At 31.3% G+C, this 21,777-nt stretch overlaps 3 protein-coding genes across 4 annotated transcripts; all 3 read left to right on the plus strand.

Annotated features, from left to right (window-relative positions):
• The first annotated feature begins 2,868 nt into the window (after positions 1 to 2,868).
• Positions 2,869 to 3,783, plus strand: LOC113870471 (mitogen-activated protein kinase kinase kinase 17-like). Its single transcript, XM_027507061.1, has one exon. The coding sequence runs from the start codon at positions 2,869 to 2,871 to the stop codon at positions 3,781 to 3,783; it is 915 nt and encodes a 304-aa protein (XP_027362862.1).
• Positions 3,784 to 6,028: 2,245 nt separating this feature from the next.
• LOC113868453 (secretory carrier-associated membrane protein 4) lies at positions 6,029 to 12,533 on the plus strand. Its single transcript, XM_027504042.1, has 12 exons — positions 6,029 to 6,257; positions 7,487 to 7,600; positions 7,687 to 7,749; positions 7,946 to 7,979; positions 8,102 to 8,224; positions 9,185 to 9,247; positions 9,336 to 9,429; positions 9,615 to 9,660; positions 9,745 to 9,812; positions 10,266 to 10,314; positions 11,063 to 11,128; positions 12,063 to 12,533. The coding sequence occupies exons 1-12, from the start codon at positions 6,201 to 6,203 to the stop codon at positions 12,093 to 12,095; spliced, it is 810 nt and encodes a 269-aa protein (XP_027359843.1). The 5' UTR covers positions 6,029 to 6,200; the 3' UTR covers positions 12,096 to 12,533.
• Positions 12,534 to 16,494: 3,961 nt separating this feature from the next.
• On the plus strand, positions 16,495 to 20,360 carry LOC113869881 (phosphoribulokinase, chloroplastic). Of its 2 annotated transcripts, XM_027506386.1 has the most exons (6): positions 16,705 to 17,540; positions 18,518 to 18,602; positions 18,686 to 18,770; positions 18,898 to 19,142; positions 19,686 to 19,968; positions 20,125 to 20,360. In XM_027506386.1, the coding sequence occupies exons 1-5, from the start codon at positions 16,975 to 16,977 to the stop codon at positions 19,935 to 19,937; spliced, it is 1,233 nt and encodes a 410-aa protein (XP_027362187.1). In that variant the 5' UTR covers positions 16,705 to 16,974; the 3' UTR covers positions 19,938 to 19,968; positions 20,125 to 20,360. The 2 variants fall into 2 exon arrangements, with proteins under 2 accessions (XP_027362186.1, XP_027362187.1); XM_027506385.1 differs by having other exon boundaries at positions 16,495 to 17,540; positions 19,686 to 20,167.
• Positions 20,361 to 21,777: the final 1,417 nt, after the last annotated feature.

Here is a 21,777-nt window from a genome sequence, read left to right on the forward strand (position 1 = left end):
TATACGAAAGTATTTTATCAAAGATACAAATTTTTGAAAAATTATTTTAATGAATTAAATATTTATAATGTATATAAATTTTAAAAGAAATAATTTGAATAAAAGATAAATAGTCACAATAAAATTTTATAATAAAGAAATATATGTGTATATTAAAAAAATTATACTTTTTTATCTGAAAAAAATTAACAAATAAAAACTAACAATAATTTTTATATTTATATCTTTTCAAAAACTTCTTTGAACGTGAATAAATAGTAAGAATAATATTATTTAGATTCAATAGATTATAGTTGTGCTTGTAATATATATGTTGCTTAGAAAATTATTATTTTAAATTAAAATATAAAAAATAAAATTTAAATATTATTAATAAATAATAAGTTTACAGTAATAGTGGGTGATTGTAAAATTTATAAAATATTTACAATATATTTATTATTTATCATTCATTTTATGATTTAAACATCAATATGATTTTATTAACAAAAATATTTGTGTGAAAAATATTTTATGTGTGTCATATATAAATAATATTTTTTAAAAAGTCAATCTCATATTAATTATGTAATAATTAAATTGTATTAGCCTAATTAAATGATATAAAATAGTAAATAAATTTTTCTATTAAAAATATAAACCAAAATAAATTTTTTGGTTTACTTTATTATTAAATATATTTTTATATTAATCTTATATAACTTCATATAAGTAATATAATAATACAAAAATTCAATATATAATTGTAGAATAAAATTCAAGCATATATATATATATATGCAGGTATGGGGCGAGGTGGGTACTTAGATACCCATACCCGCACCCATCCCCATTAAAATTTGCGGGTTTTTACCCACACCCATACTCGTACTCATATAGCGGATAAATATCTTACTCATTATGGATAAATTTTGCGGATGTTCATTGGGTACTTTACCCATTACCATCCCTAGTTACATATGTAGTTAATCCGAGGACCCTGTTAAAACTGGTCTAGTATAGTAAGAGAAAAATATATGTATTGTTTACAAGAACTCCTTTGGTCAATGTGACCCCAAGATAGAAATAGTACAATGTGTACAACATACTCCTAGAGTCTCCGAATGCTCTCTTAATGCAATTCCTAAAACTAACATGTTTCCTATTGTCTCTCTTCTTCCTTTTATATCCCTTATTCTATTAATTACTGATCCTAACTACCTTTGTTCGTTTCGTTCTAGTCTCTTACCTTATTCTTATATTGCCTCGTATACACTTTCTTTAATATTGGTATGCTATTATACTCCCTAGTAACTTAGTAAATATATCTACTAGTTGATAATGGGAATTGACAAAACTAATAGATATTTCTCCAAACATGACTTTCTCTCTAATAAAGTGGCAATCAATTTCAATGTGCTTTATCCTCTCATAGAATACTGGATTTGAGGCAACGTGCATGGTGGCCTGGTTATCACATATAAGTGACATATGTGTAACTTCTCCAAACTTTAGCTCTTGAAGCAACTGTTTGAGTCATATAAGCTTCTGACTCGTTATAGTCATAACTTGATACTCTGCTTTCGCACTAGATCAGTTTACAATATTTTGCTTCTTACTTTTTCAAGAGACAAGGTTATCTTCGACAAATATACATAATTCAGAGATGAACCTTTTATCTATGGGAGATCTTGCCCAATTTGCATCAAAATACCACACAACTTCAAGTGTGTCCTTTGGCTTCATACAACAATGCGAGTAACTGTGTCCCAATGTTCCTTACATAGAGAGTTGAGAATTTGACTTACTACACTTATTATGAACGAGATATTTGGACATGTAATAGCGAGGTAGTTTAACTTCTCTACTAATCGTTTGTAACTTTCAGGATCTAGAAGAGGCTCCCCTGATTTGGCAAGAGTTTGATATTAGGATCCATGGTAGTGTCAACTAACTTGGAATTTAACATCCTTGTCAATCGTTATATTATACTGGTGTCAATAGATCCTAACATATATATATATATAAGGTTGAAACTTGCATTTTTTATCTAGCTATTTTGTTGCTCCACTTGTTACTAGAGCGATGACTTGACTAGTTCAACAAAAAAATAATAACTTGATTAAATTCATGTTGTCTAAAATAATCGTGTAGGTCTAATATGCAATAATAAGAACAACCTTGTCACTTTTTTTTTTTTGGTAATTTATTTTTTGGGTACACCGGAAATTGTTATTTATTTTTGTGTAATTTTATTACAATTAAAACTAGAATTAAATAAAGAATCTAAAAATACCAAATAAATATTGACAGAAAATAACAAACTATATTGCCCGCATAACACATCAATGTAATGGATTCAAGGTTGAAAGGACTGTATGGCAAAACTAAAATGTTTTTCAGACATCAAAAGAAATCTTTTTAAACTCATTAATTCAATGCAAGTGTCACACGATTTAGTTACAATTTTTTTTGTTCAATTTTTTTTTACGTCTGAAATGATATATTTTTTGGGTGTTAGTTAATTACTATTATAGTAGCATTAAATGAAGAATCTAAAATTACCATTGACAGCAAGTAACAAACTTGATTGCCGAGTATAACAAATCAATATAATTGATTCAAGATTGAAAGAAAGACTATAAATCGAAACTAAAGTATCTTTGAAACATCAAAGAAAATCTTTAATTGCATGAAAGTCTCACAAGATATACACATTTAATAAACACAGCATCAAATTTCTTGCAAAAGTGTATCCGAAGATTTAGGCACGTTAGAATATCAGAAGCGATACATTAAGCTTCGATTACGAAATAGTATATAAATAAACCTTACACACAAATTTATTTTACTTTCAACGCAACTAAAGAGTTACAAGGGAAAGAAAACATGGCAGAATGTGAGAAGGTAAGAATATTGGGAAAGGGTTCTTATGCCGTTGTTTACCTTGTTGTTATTAGTGCTCCCCAAAAATGGAATTCGAAGGTCGCAGCTATGAAGAGTTCAACATCTAACGCATTTGGTTCATTCGTACTGCAAAAAGAAAAAAAAATAATGGAGTTATTCATTGGTTGCAAAGAAATCGTTCAATGTTATTTTGGCCAATTCACAGTGCAAAAGGGTCATCTCACCTACGATCTTTTTATGGAATTTTCTCCTTATGGTTCTCTTGGAGATTTAATAAGGAAGAAGCCACTTATGGAAAATGAAGTAAGAATCTACACTTGCATGCTTCTCAAAGGGCTTTCTTGCATTCATGAAAGAGGAGTTGTTCATTGTGATCTTAAACCGGATAACATTCTTCTCTTTCCTTCCTCCGAGGATGGTGCAAGGTATCAATTAAAGATTGCGGATTTTGGATTATCCAAGACTCGACAAGAGACAATTGATGCTGATTTTTGGAAGATTAAGTTCAGAGGAACTCCCTTTTACATGTCACCAGAATCAGTTATGGGACGAATTGAAACATCATTAGATATATGGTCTCTTGGGTGTATAGTAATTGAGATGATCACTGGGTTACGTGCTTGGAAGAACCTTCAAAGTAAAGAAGACATAATGTTCAAACTTGCATTCCTAAAAGAAGCACCAATGATACCCAATGGACTGAGTGAAGATTGTAAAGATTTCTTGAGCAAGTGTTTTGTGAAGGATCCTGACCACAGGTGGACAGCTAGTATGCTGCTTAACCATCCTTTTCTTTATCCTTCCTACAATATATATACAGGTTATAGAAGATTTTCTATGTATAGTTCAACTTTTTTCTCATATGATATTTGTGATTATGCATCGCTAGAAGTTTAACATACTCATATATGGGATTATATTAGATGCTTTGTTATTTTTAATTACTTTGCTAGTCTTTTCAATTGAAGTTTTAGTCTTGCTAAGTACGAAGATGCGTATATAATTGTAATTTAGATGTTTCTTGATGAATTGTATACTGTGTCGTGAAGTAAATAACAGACGAATTATTGTGTTATTAGATCCTATTTATTAGGACGAATGGAAATACATATTGTCAATTTTAGACATTACAAGAGCTTCTAACTAGATGTTTTAGTTAACAATGGACGGGCAAAGATGGGGCGAACATGCTTTGATAGTCGTGAATCATGATATGTGTAGAGTGAGGTGGACCCACCGTAAATTTTTTAAAATAAAAAAAAGTGAAAAATATTAAAAGCAAAATAAGCATAGATGGCAAGGTAAAGTGTTGCTCGAGTAAACCACATGTAATTCACTGTGTAATAAATGTGCGAAATACAACATAATTAGCATAATTTATGGATGATTGCGTGTTTCATCTGATATGCGTATTCAAATTCCATAAAATTTATAAGTGAGTAATTAAATAACTTGAAATAATTATTAGTTACTTAAGAAATTAAAAAAAAAAAGTGAAAATTTCAAATGCAACGAACAAGTAGTCAAAAATGGAAAATTTTCTTGATACATTAGTCAATAAGTAAAAAGGTTTGATTTGTTAGTGAGATAGATAATAATTATTCGATGTAGGAATACCATTAATTGATAACTCGTGTTTTATAGTATTGCAAAAGGAAAAAGAACCACCCAACAAATCGAGTCATAACATGTATTCGTCGTTATATTCTATTAGGCAGTTGATGCACATTTCAAGATAAATTACAATACAATTTATTCAGAGTTAGTCTTGCCGCAATTCAACACTCAAGTCACAACATAAACTTTTTTAGGTGTTTAAATATTAAGTTAAACATGCAACGATGTAATAAAGAAAAATACTGACAATATATTTTTGTTAACTTATTAGTTAAAATTTATTAAAAATTAACTTTAAAACTCATATAATTTTTGTAGTTTTTAATAAAGTTCAATTAACATTAAAAATATATATTAAAAAGAGTGTATTTATAAAATTTCTCTTAATTAAAATAGTAATTTGACTTACAAACTTAACAAATGCGTGAAAAAAAACAAAGCAAAATTATTTTAAAGATTAAGTTATAAAAGAATATAAATTAACCATACATGTCTTAGCTCTTTATTTTAAAAGGTGTGCATGTTAATTTGCAAGAATTTGAAGTGTGTAAATTAATTTTTTATTATTCTCTTGTTAAATGTCAATTAATTGTATCATGTGAGTATGTGACTGGTGCATATTTTTTCTTTCTTTCACAGTAATCCCATATTTTGATCTTTAAGGGCTTCAAAGTATGCAAATTAAACATTTTATTCCTCAATCATTATATTTCTATTTAGTTTTTCATTAGAAGGAGGATCTTTTGTCATCTTTATTTAATTTATTTCATTTTTGCATGAAACATTAGATAATTATGCACAAAATAGTGAACAATATTTTATGCATGAAAGAACGAGCATTTATGCATACAAAAAACAGCACGGGAAAGATGACATTAATTAAATAAAAATTATTTTTAAATTAAATATCTTTTAAGATATTTAAAATTTGAAAAATATTATTAAAAAAACAAAAAAATCAGTAAATAATTTTTAATAACACACAATAAGTATATATATGCTACATTTTTATTAAAGCTTATAATATATAATTAGATTTAATATTAAATAAAATTAATGAATATAATTTTAAAAATATTACTTATTATTATTTTTCATTCGTACACACTTTATTTTTTTTTTGGTCATTTCAAAATTTAAAATTCAAAATTCTTAATCGTTCTTTCGTCCTTTTTAATCTAGACAAACTGGGGTTATGATTTACCTGTCGCTTCCGAAGTCGGTTGCGCCAAATTATTCAAAAAATAATAAAAGAAAGTGTTAATGCTGTTAAGAAGTCACCGCTTCATGTACGAGCTCTAATCCAGTGATACATGCTCCACATATTCTCATATTTAGCCCAACCAACATTCGCCACGTGACAAAACAACACGCGACAATCACGTGAACTCTTTGAAGTTTCCACTTTCGCCACCGCACTGAAAGCAGCACAAAACCGACTCAAATGGCACGCATCGTAAATCTCAAGCAAAGAAAGGGCAAAAAATAGAAATTCAATTTCAGTTGCTTGTTCTCCTAATTCTAAATCCATATCCCGCGTTGCAAACAAGCGAAGGAAGCCACATAGAAAAGGCAGATAAGTGCGGTCACTTACCGCACGCACTAGCACTGTCTCACTCTCTCACGCACCCTAATCTTTCAGGTTCGGTGTTTTTGGCACTTCTTTCGCACATTTTCTGCGGATCTAAGTTCTCACCATGAATCGCCACCACGATCCCAATCCATTCGACGAAGAAGAAGTCAATCCCTTCTCGGTAATCTAAATCTTCCTCACTCTCTTTCCATATCTATATTTGGCTGTTCTCTTTCAGATCTAATATTGTTTTCGCCTCAAACTCCCTAAATTCGGGGCTCCACCTCGGCAGAGTATAAAAATGGAACAGCTTAGATGGCTCGTCATTTGATATGGATCTGCTGTTAATTTGCGTCGTTATGCTTTCGTTTCGTTTTCTTGTCTGGTTCCGGATGAAATTATTTGAGAAAAGTGTGTGCTGAATCGGTACTGTAATGATAAATCAGCGAGGAATTTAGTTTGAAGGTGTGTGGAGGGCTTGGATCTGGAAAATGTGTAGACCTGCGACTTCGGTTATGAAGTTTTCCGAGTTACTTAATGAAAAGTGAGCTCGTGTATTGGAAAATGTGCGATGAATGAAATAGTTATTCGATGCTTAGCTGCTGTACGGTGTTATTGATTCCTTGTTATGGCTCAATATTTAGGACCTCCGTAATTGGAATTAGCCAAAGAAGTGTGGTTTTTTGTTTTAATGATTGATGCAATATCGTTTTCTGTTGTTCGCTCAATTGTGTATATGCAGCTGAGCAGCTTAAGTTAATTTGGTGTGGATGAGCAGAGTCTAAAAGAAGTGATAGGTTTGATGAAGGCAAATGGTGAATTGTAGTGAAGTAGGATATATCAATGGCTCTGTTGCCGTGTTGAACATAACTTCTGCGAAATCCCACTGACCAATGTATCATCTAAGCAAATAATACCATGGGCTTGTAGACATTCTGTTCATATTCCCAATAACTGCAATGTGAAATTTTTTATGACATCTTCATTGAATATCTGTATATTAAAAAAGATAATGCTCAAAAGCATGATTGCTTGACAGGTTTGGTAGTTCTGCATTTCATGAGTTTGCTGGCAGAGTGCTGTTTATGTGAGTTTGCTTTCGGTTGCAACATTGCCTAAATGTAATTTTATCATTTACAGGAGAATGCAACCAGTTGATCAATTTGAGCTTTGAGTTCTTAATTAAGCTGCATGTATAAGTGTATAAGATATTTAACTAGTTGAAACTTTGTAGTTCTGATGAACTAACTTCAATGCCTAATTATAGAATGCACCTTTTATAATAATATGGCCATGATAATTTTCATCTCTGTGCAAAATGCTAGTTTTGTAAGCCTGGCATTTGATGCTCTATAGTTTCATTTAAGTCACAAGTATGACTTGGGGTTGTCATTCTATTTATTCTTACAGAATGGCACTGCAGCTCCTGCATCAAAATCACGCATTCCACCATTAGCCTCTGAGCCACTGGGCTTTGGTCAAAGACATGATGCTACAGTTGATATTCCTTTGGATACTACAAATGTAATGTCATTACTAATTTGGGGACTTTCTTAAGACTATAAGATTCTTCTTAGTGACTGAATTTATTCTCCATTATTTTTATGTAGGACTCTAAGAAAAAAGGTCAAGAGCTAGCAGTTTGGGAAGCAGATTTAAAAAGGAGAGAGAAGGTTGGTTTTACAATTGATTTCCTCAGATTTTGGTTTCTAACATTCTTTTTTGTTGCTTTTATTGTCATTATCAATTAGTGATGTGCTTATATTCTCATAACTGCCTGCATGTATAAGATCTTGCTTCTACCACTGTTAATCAACTGATATACTTTGCTTTTGTGGATTTTGCAACTCTTTCAAAATGCATCTGTAGGAAATAAAAAGAAGAGAAGAGGCTGTTGCTCAAGGTGAAAGATGAGACCCCACCATGTTGGCCTTTCTATTAAGTGTTTTTTTATTTGGGTCTCCAATTTATGCCGAGTCAATAATGACATTTTTTTCTTGTTTCAAAAATAAATATGCTTATCAGCTGGTGTGCCTGTTGATGATAAGAATTGGCCTCCATTTTTCCCAATCATTCACCATGATATTGCAAATGAAATACCAGTTCATGCTCAGAGGCTGCAATATTTGGCATTTGCAAGTTGGTTAGGTACCGTAGCTTAACAATGTTATTTATTTATACATTATTTGATTGGTTGATTACTGGATTGTTGTCGAGAAAAGTAGTTTATTATCTTCTTGGTTTAGTTAGTAACTGCACGTAGTTTTGCCAAGGTGAAGGGCATAATAGAAGTGTTTTTTTTTTCATAATCATTATTCATTCTTTAAGCTATGTTTGTATATGTGATGATGGACAGCACTAAATGGGATGGGGATAGAATGAAATAAAATTACCTTATTGTTTGGATAATTTTAATGGTCTGGAGGAAACTTTCCATTGCATCATTTCGAAAGTGAATGCAATGGTAAATAAATAATAAATTAGTTCTTTCCTATACTTTTAGACAACAACACAATCAAGACTTATTCAATTAGATGAAGTCGGTTACATAGAATACACATTACGCAACATCATTAAGTTCTATAAAAGAAACTAAACCATTCAAAATATTGTTTATTATAAGATTTCTTTTAATAATTTTTTGCAAAATTTTTTTGGGATCTCTCTCTACTGCTTTCCACTAGACTAAAAGTCATGCTATCCATTTTCCTCACTAGTGCTTTCACTAATTTATCTACTTTTGCATGTGTCCAAACCATTTTTATTGTTTTTTTGTTATCTTTTTCATCATAGGCAATATTTCAATATTCTCTTATATATAGTTATTTGTTATCTTGGAGGTTCCTGTTTATGATAGTCCTGAATGTAGGTTTCTGTGATTAAGTTTCTACTTTCTACATATCTTCTTTATTAAATATGTTAAAATATTTTTTCTTGTGGAAATTTGTCTCATAGAGTATCTAAATCACATCCTTCTTTAACTTGATACATATACAAGGACACACACAACCAACTACTTTTTTTCCTTTTTTGTGTCTTCTGTTCTATTATGCACTTATGGCTGTGTCTAATTATTTTTCTTCCATTAATGTTTGGACATGTTTGCAGGAATTGTTCTCTGCCTAGTTTTTAATGTAGTTGCTGTGATTGTCTGTTGGGTCAGAGGCGGCGGTGAGCTAATTCTTCTACACTTGGGATGTTCCCAACTCTCTAGTTAATGATGTGATTTGGGCCTTAGTTTGAAGCTTACAATGTGCAGGTGTTAAAATTTTTTTCCTTGCGGTTATTTATGCTCTACTTGGTGTTCCCCTTTCATATGTTCTTTGGTACAGACCCCTGTATCGTGCTATGAGGTAAACTACATTGTTTCCTTCTTATCTGTACAGGCATTTCAACATGACTTAAGCACAAACTGTTTATTGGTTTAGGTCTAGTATGGGTCCCTTTTAGTTACAGGCAGGGGAGACATTATAATTTACCCTAATAACCTGATTGGGGAGGATGATAGCTATTGTTTATGATTGTTTCTGATGTGCAGGACGGATAGTGCACTGAAGTTTGGTTGGTTTTTCATGTTCTATTTGGTATGTTAATCTGTTACATTATTTTGGCTTACTACTGCTGAGTGTCTTATTAAATCTTCTATTAATTGCCTTGGCTTGATGCAGCTTCATATTGCGTTTTGCATCTTTGCTGCGATTGCTCCTCCAATTGTTTTCCACGGGAAATCATTGACGTAAGCTCTGCAAATTGTATTACATAATTTATTCAAGTTCCATGAGGTTTTTAAACTCTGTTGGAATGGGGTGTAATTTTTTAGTATAGTAAGTATACTATAAAAGTCAAATGACCCAAAGGAGGCTGTGCTGGTTTGTACTCTTAGTAGGCTTTTTTCTTTGTATGATGCGGGGAAATTATTATAATTTGATGTTTTGAACCCAAAAGTTATCTCTTATCAGCTTGTTTGAAAAAATGATTTTATAATAAGCTCATGAATGTAAGAAAATGATAGGATCCTTGCAAGTATTTTGGAGGTTTATACGAAAACTTGTTTCTCAGTAATAGTCAGATGCCATTTCATACTGATATCTTATCTTGTCCTTTTGCTTAATTGTATATATTGTAAATGTATTAAATAAGTACTTATTGCTTTTTAGTTACATTTGAACTAATTCATTTTAAATTGCAGGGGCATCCTTGCAGCAATTGATGTCTTCTCAGATCACGTATTGGTTGGGGTAAGTTGTATTCTTTGTACATATATTAGCATTTACTTTCTTTCTCGGTGAAATTGTTTCATGTTTTAGAATATCATCATTTAATAATTCTGAACCATGAAAATTTTATTTTGTAGGGTTGTAACTATTATGGTATTCAGTTTTTTGTTGATCAAACATACTGCACAGGATATTTAGGACCATTTCTATTCATGTATTACTCTTGAATATTGTAATTTGACATATGAGAATTTTTTTAACGCTGGAATTAATAAATCTGGAATTAATAAATTAAATAGTAATAATAATAATTTAAAGGTAAATAGGCATGATAGCTATTGGTCTTCTTAAGTTGATTGCCCCTTCCTCCTATAGAATTATGATCCTAGGTATGAATCAATGGCAACAAGTGTCATGGGGAGTTGGAGACAGCTGACTGTTGATTTTGGGTGACTTTGTCTGAGCAAACCAAAAAATATGATAATCAAGGAACTAATTGTGAGGACCTTTAATTTAGATGAAGTGATGTAAAATTTGTGGGAATTGGACGTTAATGGAAATATGAAAGTAATCTGGATGCCCTGAATTATCAGAGTATAGGTGGAGATTAACATTGATTGATCACATTCTACTTGCTGAAGAGGCTGGAAAAATGAAAATTTCCCAACATTTGTTATTTTGAATTTATAATGTAGGAAAAATCAAGTTACATAACCTTTTGTCTCTGCTTGCATGTTTGGATCCAATCAATTTTTTTGTATTCTTGCAGATATTCTATTTGGTTGGATTTGGCTTGTTTTGCTTGGAGGCTCTTCTAAGCTTATGGGTGCTTCAGGTGAGGGACATTTTCATTGACTTGAATTCTTATTACTATGAAGATGAACTATTTTTGGCATCCTTTGTTTCTGTTCATGCGATGTGATATATAGTGTGCTCCAATAGAAACAACAAACAACATGAAGGTGCTTTAGACAAGTGAACTTGAAATACCTTGTTCAGCTTGTTGGGAGTGTGTGTGTGCATACATATGTTGATAAAAGGAATATTAACAATACCAATTTTAGTACTTGTTCAAATTTTTGCTCGATATGTTCTGAAAAAAATTCTTTTTTTTCTTTTTTTTTTACTTTTTCATCCCAAATTAGTTTTTGGTTTGTAAAGTCATGAGCAGTAAAATAGTTTATTGATCTTCATAGTTTCAATCATCCAGGAAGAAAAAAGAAAAGGGGAAAGCTAAAAAAATACAGAAAGCTCTTTGTTTATATGTGAACATGTTTGAGTCTAAGACTGAACTGAAATTTCAACACTTTTAACTGTGTGTCTTGTAGAAGAGACATCAAATGGGACCAAGAGAGAATAAATGTATAATTTGATTATCGTGATATGCTAATATAAGAATTTAAGGCTTAAGCACTCATTTTGAGTTCTACAGGGGGGGAGGAGGAGGAGGAGGGAGGGGGGGGGGGTTGAACCTGAAGCAAACAGTTTAGAGTCAGAACAGTACAAGGGTTCAACCTGTTTTGAAACATTTGGGGAGGGTAATTTAAGTGTTCAGATTCTTGTTTCTTCAATTATGATCTCTGTCTATAACTAGAAACTATTCTAAGAATTAACTCAAGATCTTTTTGCTAGTATCGCGTCAGGATAGTAAACAGTAACTTTTTTGTGCATTTTATTACTTCAACAGCCTAAATTGCCCATATAATATTTTAGAATGCGTGTTTAACACTATTGCTTGATGATTGTTTCCATTTCTTCTCTGTCTGCAGAAAATATACATGTATTTCCGGGGGCATAAGTGAGACTGTTCTCAGGATTTTGATCCAACGGCTTTTACAATGTCAGTCACTTCCCGGTGGCTTAGTATATTCTTTCTTTTGTCTATCTTATTTTTCCCATAAATATCTTGTGTGATATTGATCGTGTTCTTTGTAGTAATTGTACCAGGGTTTAGTGTGTACTGTGTAATGAATCCTGTGAAATTTAGTATCTACTAGTGTATTTCCAGTGAAGTGCTAGTGTAGTGGTATTGCAGTTGTGATATGTCCCTCAAAAAAACTAATGGCCCGCCAAAATTTATTGTTGATTCCGATAAAAATGGTTAATGTAGGAATTAGGAACTATCCTAATCTTTCAATTGAGTTACCGCTTCCGAAGTGAAACTATGGGTAACGGAGGAAATGATGTACTGGAGCATCCAAAGTTGAGCTGAGTTTAAATCTTTTTATTGATTTCAAAGTTCCTTTATGGTGTAAATATAGTTTGTTTAAATTTAGTTATTCATTACCGAAATTAGTTTTATAGCATGTATGCTTTGCGTAAAATTAGTTCATTTTTATAAATATTATTTGTGATTCTTTTAAATATTTTTGAAGTTATACATACACACACACATATATATATATATATATATATATATATATATTAAATTTTATATAACTTAAATATTTATAAGTATATTATTTAAAATGATATTTATATATTTTAAAAATATTTTATCTATTAAAATAAAGTAATATAATGAAGTAATTTTTAATTATATTTTTATATGAAATTTTACAGTTGATTTATTTCATAAAAAATTTGAATTAAATATTCTATTAGATAATTTACATTCAATAAAAAAATGTTTATTGATGAATTTTCACACACATAATACAATTAGATAATCAAATTTTTTGAGTATATCATCTCATTTGAAATATCATTTTCAAGCATAAATTAATTAATTTAATCTCAATTCTTTTAAAATGAATTTCATGAAACAGATAGACTCTAAAATATCTTGTATAATAAAATAGACAAAATTAGTAAGGGTGACTGTTAACATTCGTCCATAGAATCTTTTACATTAGTAGAGTTTGGACGTTCAAGTTCGCCCATACTCTCAGATAAGAATACGTGTGAAGATGGGCTTGCAACTAGGAATATTGTTTAGACGCATGGCCCTCGCGTTCTAGCCGATCAGCCAAGGAGTTGAAAGCCTCGATCGTATTCATGGTGATGATTTTATTTTTTTTGCTTCAGTGTCCTTTGTTGGACATTGAATTATTTGGTTATTTATTTATTTATTTCTTAGGGGATGGGTTGAAATGAAGAGCTTCCACTTGCTCCCTCTACATCTTTATCCGTGTTACTATTTAAGAAATGTTTAACTACTAAAAAAATTGTTTAAGTTTTTCACATTATATTAAGGATGAATATTCATGTGATTGAATTTGCTGTGAAATTTCCTTTACTTGTGTCTCCTAAATTTCGATCATCACACCCATTTTATGCTCATTTCCTTTGCTTATAAATGGAATTCAAGTGTAACAAACCATGGTTGAAATAAAACGTGAATATTGTACATTAAAAAAAAAAAAAAAACAACCAAACAAGAAAGCTGAATGCCCCTAGGCACCAGCAAAATCCGGGACCCGACTTTGGTGGCTTCTGGGAAAGCATAGTGTGTCTACAAAAAAATGACTGACATCCTTACCTCATGACAAACACAATATTTTATTTTAAAGGTTTCGTAATTCCTATTAGTAGATCTTTTGTAAGTTTAATGTGAATATATTATATGAACCTTATGTTTTTAAATTTGGAGAGACTATTCGCTCTTCCCTTTTGTTTTCCCTTCAAATCTTGTTGTTGTTGGGAATTTCAGTCGCAGTTTGGTAGTTTGTGTTCGCAAACCTACGCGAAGGGCTTAGTGGGATAACCCCATTCAAATTTAGTCAAAAGTCAAAACCTTTGCAACGTTGACAAAATAGAATGTCGTCAAAACCAAGCAAGTTGCTGATTTACTAACCCAACGGCACCTGACCAAAACAGCAATTCTTCAGATTCTATTTAATAATATTCTTCACGGGAAAATGTAAATACATTATATGAACTTTTTGGCTTCTGCTATTTGAGTGTCTCAAACTACCAAACTTGCGTAATATATTGGGATGCTTTTTTTAATAATAATTTCCACATTCACTTTTTATAGGCGATGTGGCAATATGCTCAAAGCATTTTTCCTTACCTAGTGAACGCCAACTGGTTTAGAGCACCTAGTTAAAATCCTAATTGTTTTTAACATTGAAATCTACTTTTAGAAGTTGACTCATTTTAAACCTTGTATTTTAATTAAACAACCCAAAAGTTAAAATTGAACACTTACTTTAAAATTTTAGTTAGGTACCAATACACATACCAAACAAATAGCCCAATTGTTCAATATAAATAATTATATTTATTTTGGGTAAAGCTAAATTGGCTTCGGAATGTTGTAAAAGGACCATGGCAGTGCGCTTTGCGGGTTCATGCAGTGACTACAATCTCTTATGTAAGTTTCGAAAGTCAAAGGTATATTTGGTTTGATTGGAAAATTGCCAGAACTAACTGGCCGAACTGAAACAACTTCATAAACCTTATGCTGAAGATGAACTGATTAGAAGAGTATGCATAATATACTCCAACTATGATGGAACAATCAATTCTTATAAATGGTTGCAGAATAAATTACCAAATAGTTAACACTTCTGCAAACTTATTGGACACATTTAAACTTATATATCATAGTAGCATGTAGCTATTTGACCATGGTCAGATAGATAGGTGCTTTATATAGTACCTGCATGTTTTAGTTAATTGAAGAGACAAATATAGAATTCATTAATTTTAAAATAATTAGGATACAGGAAAAATATAAATCCAACAAAATTGAATTTAAATATATATCCCAATTAATGTTTCGCTGGTTTTGATTTGAGACATAAATCATAGATTACTTTTTACTATGCATATATATTTCGAGAATACGATATGAATTTATTTATGTTAAAAAGGCCATAAGTGATGGAGATCTAAAGAAGAAATAAATCACATATTTGTAATTCAATTAGGATAATTTACTACAACATTAATGGAGGACGTTGATCCAAATTTATTGGGAAAAAAATCTCACCGTTATTATTTTTGTTTACATATTCTAAGTTTTTGCATAGTTGACTTCACCATTTTTTTATATTAAACATTAACTTTGAAATTTTCTAGAATAATTAAAAAAAAACTCACGATATTGATCAACGAAGCTCTTCATAATATTTATCAGGCTATCGAAATAAAATCTTATGAAGTGTATTGTCTTGGTCTTCACAATAAAATATAATAATAAACAATTTTCCGAAGTCTCAAATGCAATAACGGTTAATTAAAGATTTTATTTGCTCGCTCACTTTTGAAAATAATTTATCCTTTGTGAAACTCATTCTAAAGTATATCCTTTTGAAAATTCTCTCGCTCCTCTGAATAAACTATTTTTCCTACTGTAAGTTTTCTATTCATTAAAATATTTTTTAAAAAAATAAAATTTTCAATTCGCAGTTATGCATGTTTAACATATTGTAGGTTTACATTTTGTTAATAACGTATTACCAATATAACTTTATATTTTACATGATGAACATTCAACATTTTTTATTATAATATTCAATAATATATGTCCTTAAAGATTACTTAGAATGATAAAAGGACTAACATAATAAGAAAAATAGCACTATATTAAAAAAAATCATTAATTTTGAATAAACAATTTAAGATGGCAGTAAATTTTCTAATAAAGTCTCAATTTGAGTTTTAGTAATCTGGTCATTTTTTAAGATATTTAATTACACTTTTTTTTTAATGAATTAAGCGATTGGTAATAGCATTTACTTTTCTTTTTAACTTACCTCATGCCACTGACCATTGCAACAAGGTCCCTTTTGCACCATCAGAGAAGCACACATAATATTAGCCATATTACTACTTCACTGTTAGCAATATTATATCATGTGGTTCTTAGTGCCAATAAAAATATGAAGTTTGTGGTTATGAGGCATATGCTTTTGTACTTCACAACCCAACCTCCACATCTTGTCTTGAAACTCTTGAAGTGAACAAATGTGGTCCTTGATCAAAGTATGGTTTCAAAGTTCCTATGGCAAGAGTTCATAGTTCACACATACGCATTACGTATTGATCTAAAAGAAGAAAGGAAAAATGGGACATTTACACACACACACACACAAAAGAAACATTGGTAGAGTCCAAGATTGAATTGGATGGTATACACTTGAATGAAATCTACTTCACTCCACACCCCTAATCCCTCATCTTCAAAGAGCCACCATCTTGTTGCCACGTGGCATGTCAAATATCCAAGCTGCACTAACCACTCAGCACAAGCAGCCTTTCATGTTGGTTTTTATCACTTATGCCATAACCTCATCAATTCCCCATTTTTTAATAACTTGAAATATCTGTTGTTGCTTTTGTCTTTTTATATTTTCTTAAGAGAGATAAAAAAGAAAATACGAAAAGGACAACTATACCCCTTTCATGCTGATTGATTTCAATAAACTCCTGATTTTCTTGCATTAAAATTACCTCCAAATTTGTCCAAAACCAGGGGTAGTCACAGAAACCCATAAACAAGAAGACACCTTAGTTTCCTCTCTTTTTTTTTCCTGCTGAAATGCCTTTGGTTTGGTTTTAATTCCACCTCATATTTTATATGTGTTCCAAACTTCTTCTTGGAATGTCCCCTCCATAATCCTCAAAACACAAGCCAACTTAACACCTCTTCTTCTCTAGAAATTCTATTAAGTGGATAGAGGGGAGAGAGAGAGAGAGAGAGAGAGAGAGAGAGAACGTGAGTAGGAAATAATGGCAGCTTGCACTGTCTACTCAACACAGTCTCTCAGCACAAATTGCTCCATCTCAATCCCATCAAAAACACAATTGGGTTTTCATCAAAAACAAGTAGTTTTCTACACCACAAGTAGGAGGAACAGCAAGAGAGGCAGCAACACTGGCAGCCCCTATGTGATAACATGTGCAGCAGGTGACTCGCAGACAGTGGTGATTGGTCTAGCTGCTGACTCAGGTTGTGGGAAAAGTACTTTCATGAGGAGGTTGACCAGTGTGTTTGGAGGAGCAGCTGAACCACCAAAGGGTGGCAACCCTGATTCCAACACTCTCATCAGTGACACCACCACAGTGATATGCTTAGATGATTACCATTCATTGGATAGAACGGGTAGAAAAGAGAAGGGTGTCACTGCACTTGATCCAAGAGCGAACGATTTTGATCTCATGTATGAACAAGTTAAAGCTCTTAAGGATGGAATTTCTGTTGAAAAACCCATTTACAACCATGTCACTGGTCTCTTGGATCCACCAGAACTCATTAAACCTCCTAAAATCTTAGTCATTGAAGGTTTGCATCCAATGTAAGTATATCTTTTCTTTCTCTCTCCCTCTCTCCTTTCTAGCTCACTCGAAACCTCAAACAAGTTCAATTGTCTATGAACGGTGTTGGAAAAATAAGAAGATTATTTCATCACTAATGTTTCTTCTTGTTTTTTATTAGTATGTATGAAATTGAAACTTGATTGGTTGAGTGTATTGCTTAGTGAATCTTCAGAAGCAGGTGGTGGGGATGTTACAGATGTTTGAAATTCTCTAACTTTCTTTTATCAATCAAGGGGTTGTGAAGAGTATAATTAAATGTGACACGGGTCGTTAAGCTGATACCTTATCCATCTTTGTTTGATTGTATGGCTGAGGAATTTGCTAGCGACTTTCCATCCAACCTTTCCATATATGGTGGGCCATCATGCATACACGGTTCAATATTACTGTATAGTAACGTAGATATTTTAGTAGTTCAATTCATGGGACATGAAATATTCCGGGCTTCGACATTTTCATAGTTCCGAAATGTTAGGCTTATAAAATATTTAGATTTTGCAATGAATCGTAGAGTTTAAGGAAGAAACTTTTTATGTCTAAAGAAATGATAAATACGTGTTGGTCACCTACTCACTCTTAATTAGCTCCTAACTCCGCAAATATAGTTGAGTTCATTAACCTTTTTTGTAAAATATTTCTCAATTTTTTAGTCTTTTGTAATGTCTTGCACATAATTCATGGTATTATGTGCGATATAATTTTTTTTTTTGGTTTAATTCTACCCAAAGTGGATCTAGTAACTACAATCAATTCTGGTGCCCAGATACGGATCTATATTCCACTTACCTTGTTAATTAATATTTTTACATAATTCAGTAAAATGAAAATCAAATTGATCAAAACAATATAAATACTGGTAAACTATTAATGGGGGAAAAATCTAATACCTTGTGGCACTTAATTGTCTTTGCTTCCTATGAGCTTATGTGATTTTGAGACTTTCCCTGGCATGCAGGTTTGATGCTCGGGTTAGAGAACTCTTGGACTTTAGCATCTACCTAGACATTAGCAATGAGGTGAAATTCGCTTGGAAAATTCAGGTGAATACATACATAGTACAATTGAAAATTTTCCTATTCTTCTCCGTTACTATGAACTAACGATTATTTGACAAATATTTTAGAGAGACATGGCAGAACGTGGACATAGTCTTGAAAGCATCAAGGCTAGCATTGAAGCAAGAAAGCCTGATTTTGACGCTTATATTGGTAATTAAGATTCCAACTCATGAATAAAAACCCATCCCAAATTATAGTCTTTCAAGTTGAACATTTTTTTTATGCTCAATAATTGTATCAGTGTTAACTGGTTATGTATGAATCAACTTCTTTACAGATCCACAAAAGCAATATGCAGATGCAGTAATAGAAGTGTTGCCAACCCAACTCATTCCAGATGACAATGAAGGTAAGATTTTAAGGGTGAGATTAATACAGAAAGAGGGGGTTAAGCATTTTAGCCCAGTTTACTTGTTTGATGAGGGCTCTACCATTTCTTGGATACCCTGCGGAAGGAAGCTTACATGCTCTTATCCTGGCATCAAATTCTTCTATGGACCAGACACTTACTTTGGAAGCGAGGTACCTCTTAATTTATGCCTACCCTCCAAAACTTTTTTCCCTTTTTTGTTTACACTATAATATTTGCGTTAATTAATCCATATTTAGACCAAAAAAATAGAAAATTTAACAAGTCGTATCTTGTTCACAGTATTAAAAACTTATAAAAGTGTAGTTGGCTATTTAATTACTAGCCTACCCTATCAGTTGACATAAAAAGTAAGAGAATGATTTATCAGCCACTTCAATAATTAATATACTATAAGTGGGTCAAATCTGTCATATAATTAAATTCTTAATTAACTTTATAGTTTGAACTAGGTTCATTATAGATACTACTAATAGAATTGCAATAGTCCACTGATTCTGGAAAAGTTTAAAACAAAGGAAAACAGTATAGTTTTCAAGGTCTAACGTGCTCATTCAAGTTAGAAACTTTTCAACGCCTACTTGAGATGTTCTTGCATGATGAGGTATTCATATATTGGTTTTTCTCTTACTTTACACAGTCATGTAACTTATGTGTCTATTTTTGCTCACTTTCTTTTTCTTTTTGTGCAATAGGTGTCCGTTGTAGAAATGGATGGGCAATTTGACAGATTAGATGAACTAATATATGTTGAAAGCCACCTTAGCAACCTCTCTAGCAAGTTCTATGGAGAAGTTACTCAACAAATGTTGAAGCATGCTGATTTCCCAGGTAGCAACAATGGAACAGGTCTGTTCCAAACCATAGTTGGTTTGAAGATAAGAGACCTATATGAGCAGATAATAAGCACTAAGGTTGAGACTCCAGTAGGAGCAGCAAAGGCTTAGGAACCTGCCATATATATACGCAATGGACAAGGCAGCTATTGAATTCTCAATATCATTTTCTTCTTCTTTCACGCTTTGCATATTTCCACTGTCTTTCATGCTATTTTGTCTATTTTTAGGCTGTTCTTCAAGACGATGAAAAACACTTTGCATGTATTTATCTGAGCTGTTGTTACTCATAATACAGAGAAGGAAAAGCAGTGCCGAGATTCAGTTATGTTGATACAAGATTTGAACAATTTGGCATCACCTTCTCTAGCGTTATCCTTACTCTATGCTGGCATAACTATACATTAACCATGAATATTTTTTCATACCATTTGTTGGTGAGTGTATGGTTTAAATCAAAAGGAATGATGATCTTTATAAGGTTAACTTCCTTTGCTACTGACCAGAAAGAATTATATATACCATGACTAAATGTTCCCTCGTTGAATACCTCAAGCAGAAAATAGCATCAACATCAAGTTTAATGGTTCATCCTAAAATTTTAAAAAGAGTAGGGCCCAATTTTAATCCTCAAAGATATGTGTCAATCATTAGTTTTCTTTATAAAATCTTTAATTTATCATTGTTGTTTGAATTAAAATGGAGTAAAATAAATATTATTTTGTAAACGTATAAATTAAAGGAAATATTTTGTAAAATCATAGGTGACACTTATAATTTAACAAAATGGGAGTTTGCTAAATAAATATAATTTTTTTCATATATGCTAAACGATACAAGAAAAAATATTGAAAATTATAAGATGGCACAAAATTTAATACATTTATAGTATTATTTTTAATAAAAATGTATTGTTTATTAATATCTCTTATTATTATCTCTTTTTTTTTCAGCATTGAATATCCTTAAATACATATAAAATAATAGAAAGAAGAAGAAGGCCTACCAAAAAAGAAACTCTTGAATGGGCTGGTGGTCCGATTATTGTTTTTTTCTTTGAAAGGGGCAGGGATTTGGGGTGGGTGTTGTGGGTTTTGGTACATTTGATGCACTCATCAAATCGTGGGCCGTTTAATCTTCATCACATTTTTCAGAAAAAAAAAATCCATGAAAAGTTTCAAAATGATGGATTTGCACAAGCATATTTTTTACTTTAATCTAAAGAGACTCATTTTGAGTCATTGAAGAGAGACCAGAGAGAGACCCAAAAAGGGCAAAAAGAGAGATCAGAATACACACAATTTGCTAACAGTACCAAATACAATTGGGAGGGGAAAGATGAGAAGAAAAACCAAAATATAGGTTACATCAAAATCATGATAGGCATCTAAAAGCAAAAGGGTCCAAGTCACTGTATTGACACTTTTCAAATGGATTTTACATTATTGCTTTATGCCAATTATGATGATATCCAATCAAGTTTTACTCATACTTCTGTGATCTTTCATCAATCTAACATGTATCATAATTTTTTTAATAAGACCTTAGATTAGTTGTTGTTCCAGACATGTACTTATTATGTCTTACAAAATTTGAAGCTGGAAAACTTGCTTACATTTATTATAGCTGTTTTGTGTCAAAATAAAAGCATGTTTAAAGACCAAATTAAATAAGCTGTCATTTTAACAATATACACGTATATTAATCATACCCGTCAAATTTTAAATAAATCAATTATTTACAAATACATAATTTCATAATTCATATTTTTATATTTAAAAATATATATTAAATGTTAAAATAAAAGCATTGATAAATTATTAATTAATTTTTTATTTATATATCTTGTTTATATATATTTTATCTTTTAAAAGTAAATTTAAATTAATTATTAAATTTTAGGTGTTTGATGCATATTTAATAGAAATAATGATATGATATAAATATACAG

Source organism: Abrus precatorius, unplaced genomic scaffold (assembly GCF_003935025.1).
Source record: "Abrus precatorius isolate BTA unplaced genomic scaffold, Abrus_2018 Scaffold6, whole genome shotgun sequence".
In the NCBI taxonomy this organism is placed as follows: domain Eukaryota; kingdom Viridiplantae; phylum Streptophyta; class Magnoliopsida; order Fabales; family Fabaceae; genus Abrus; species Abrus precatorius.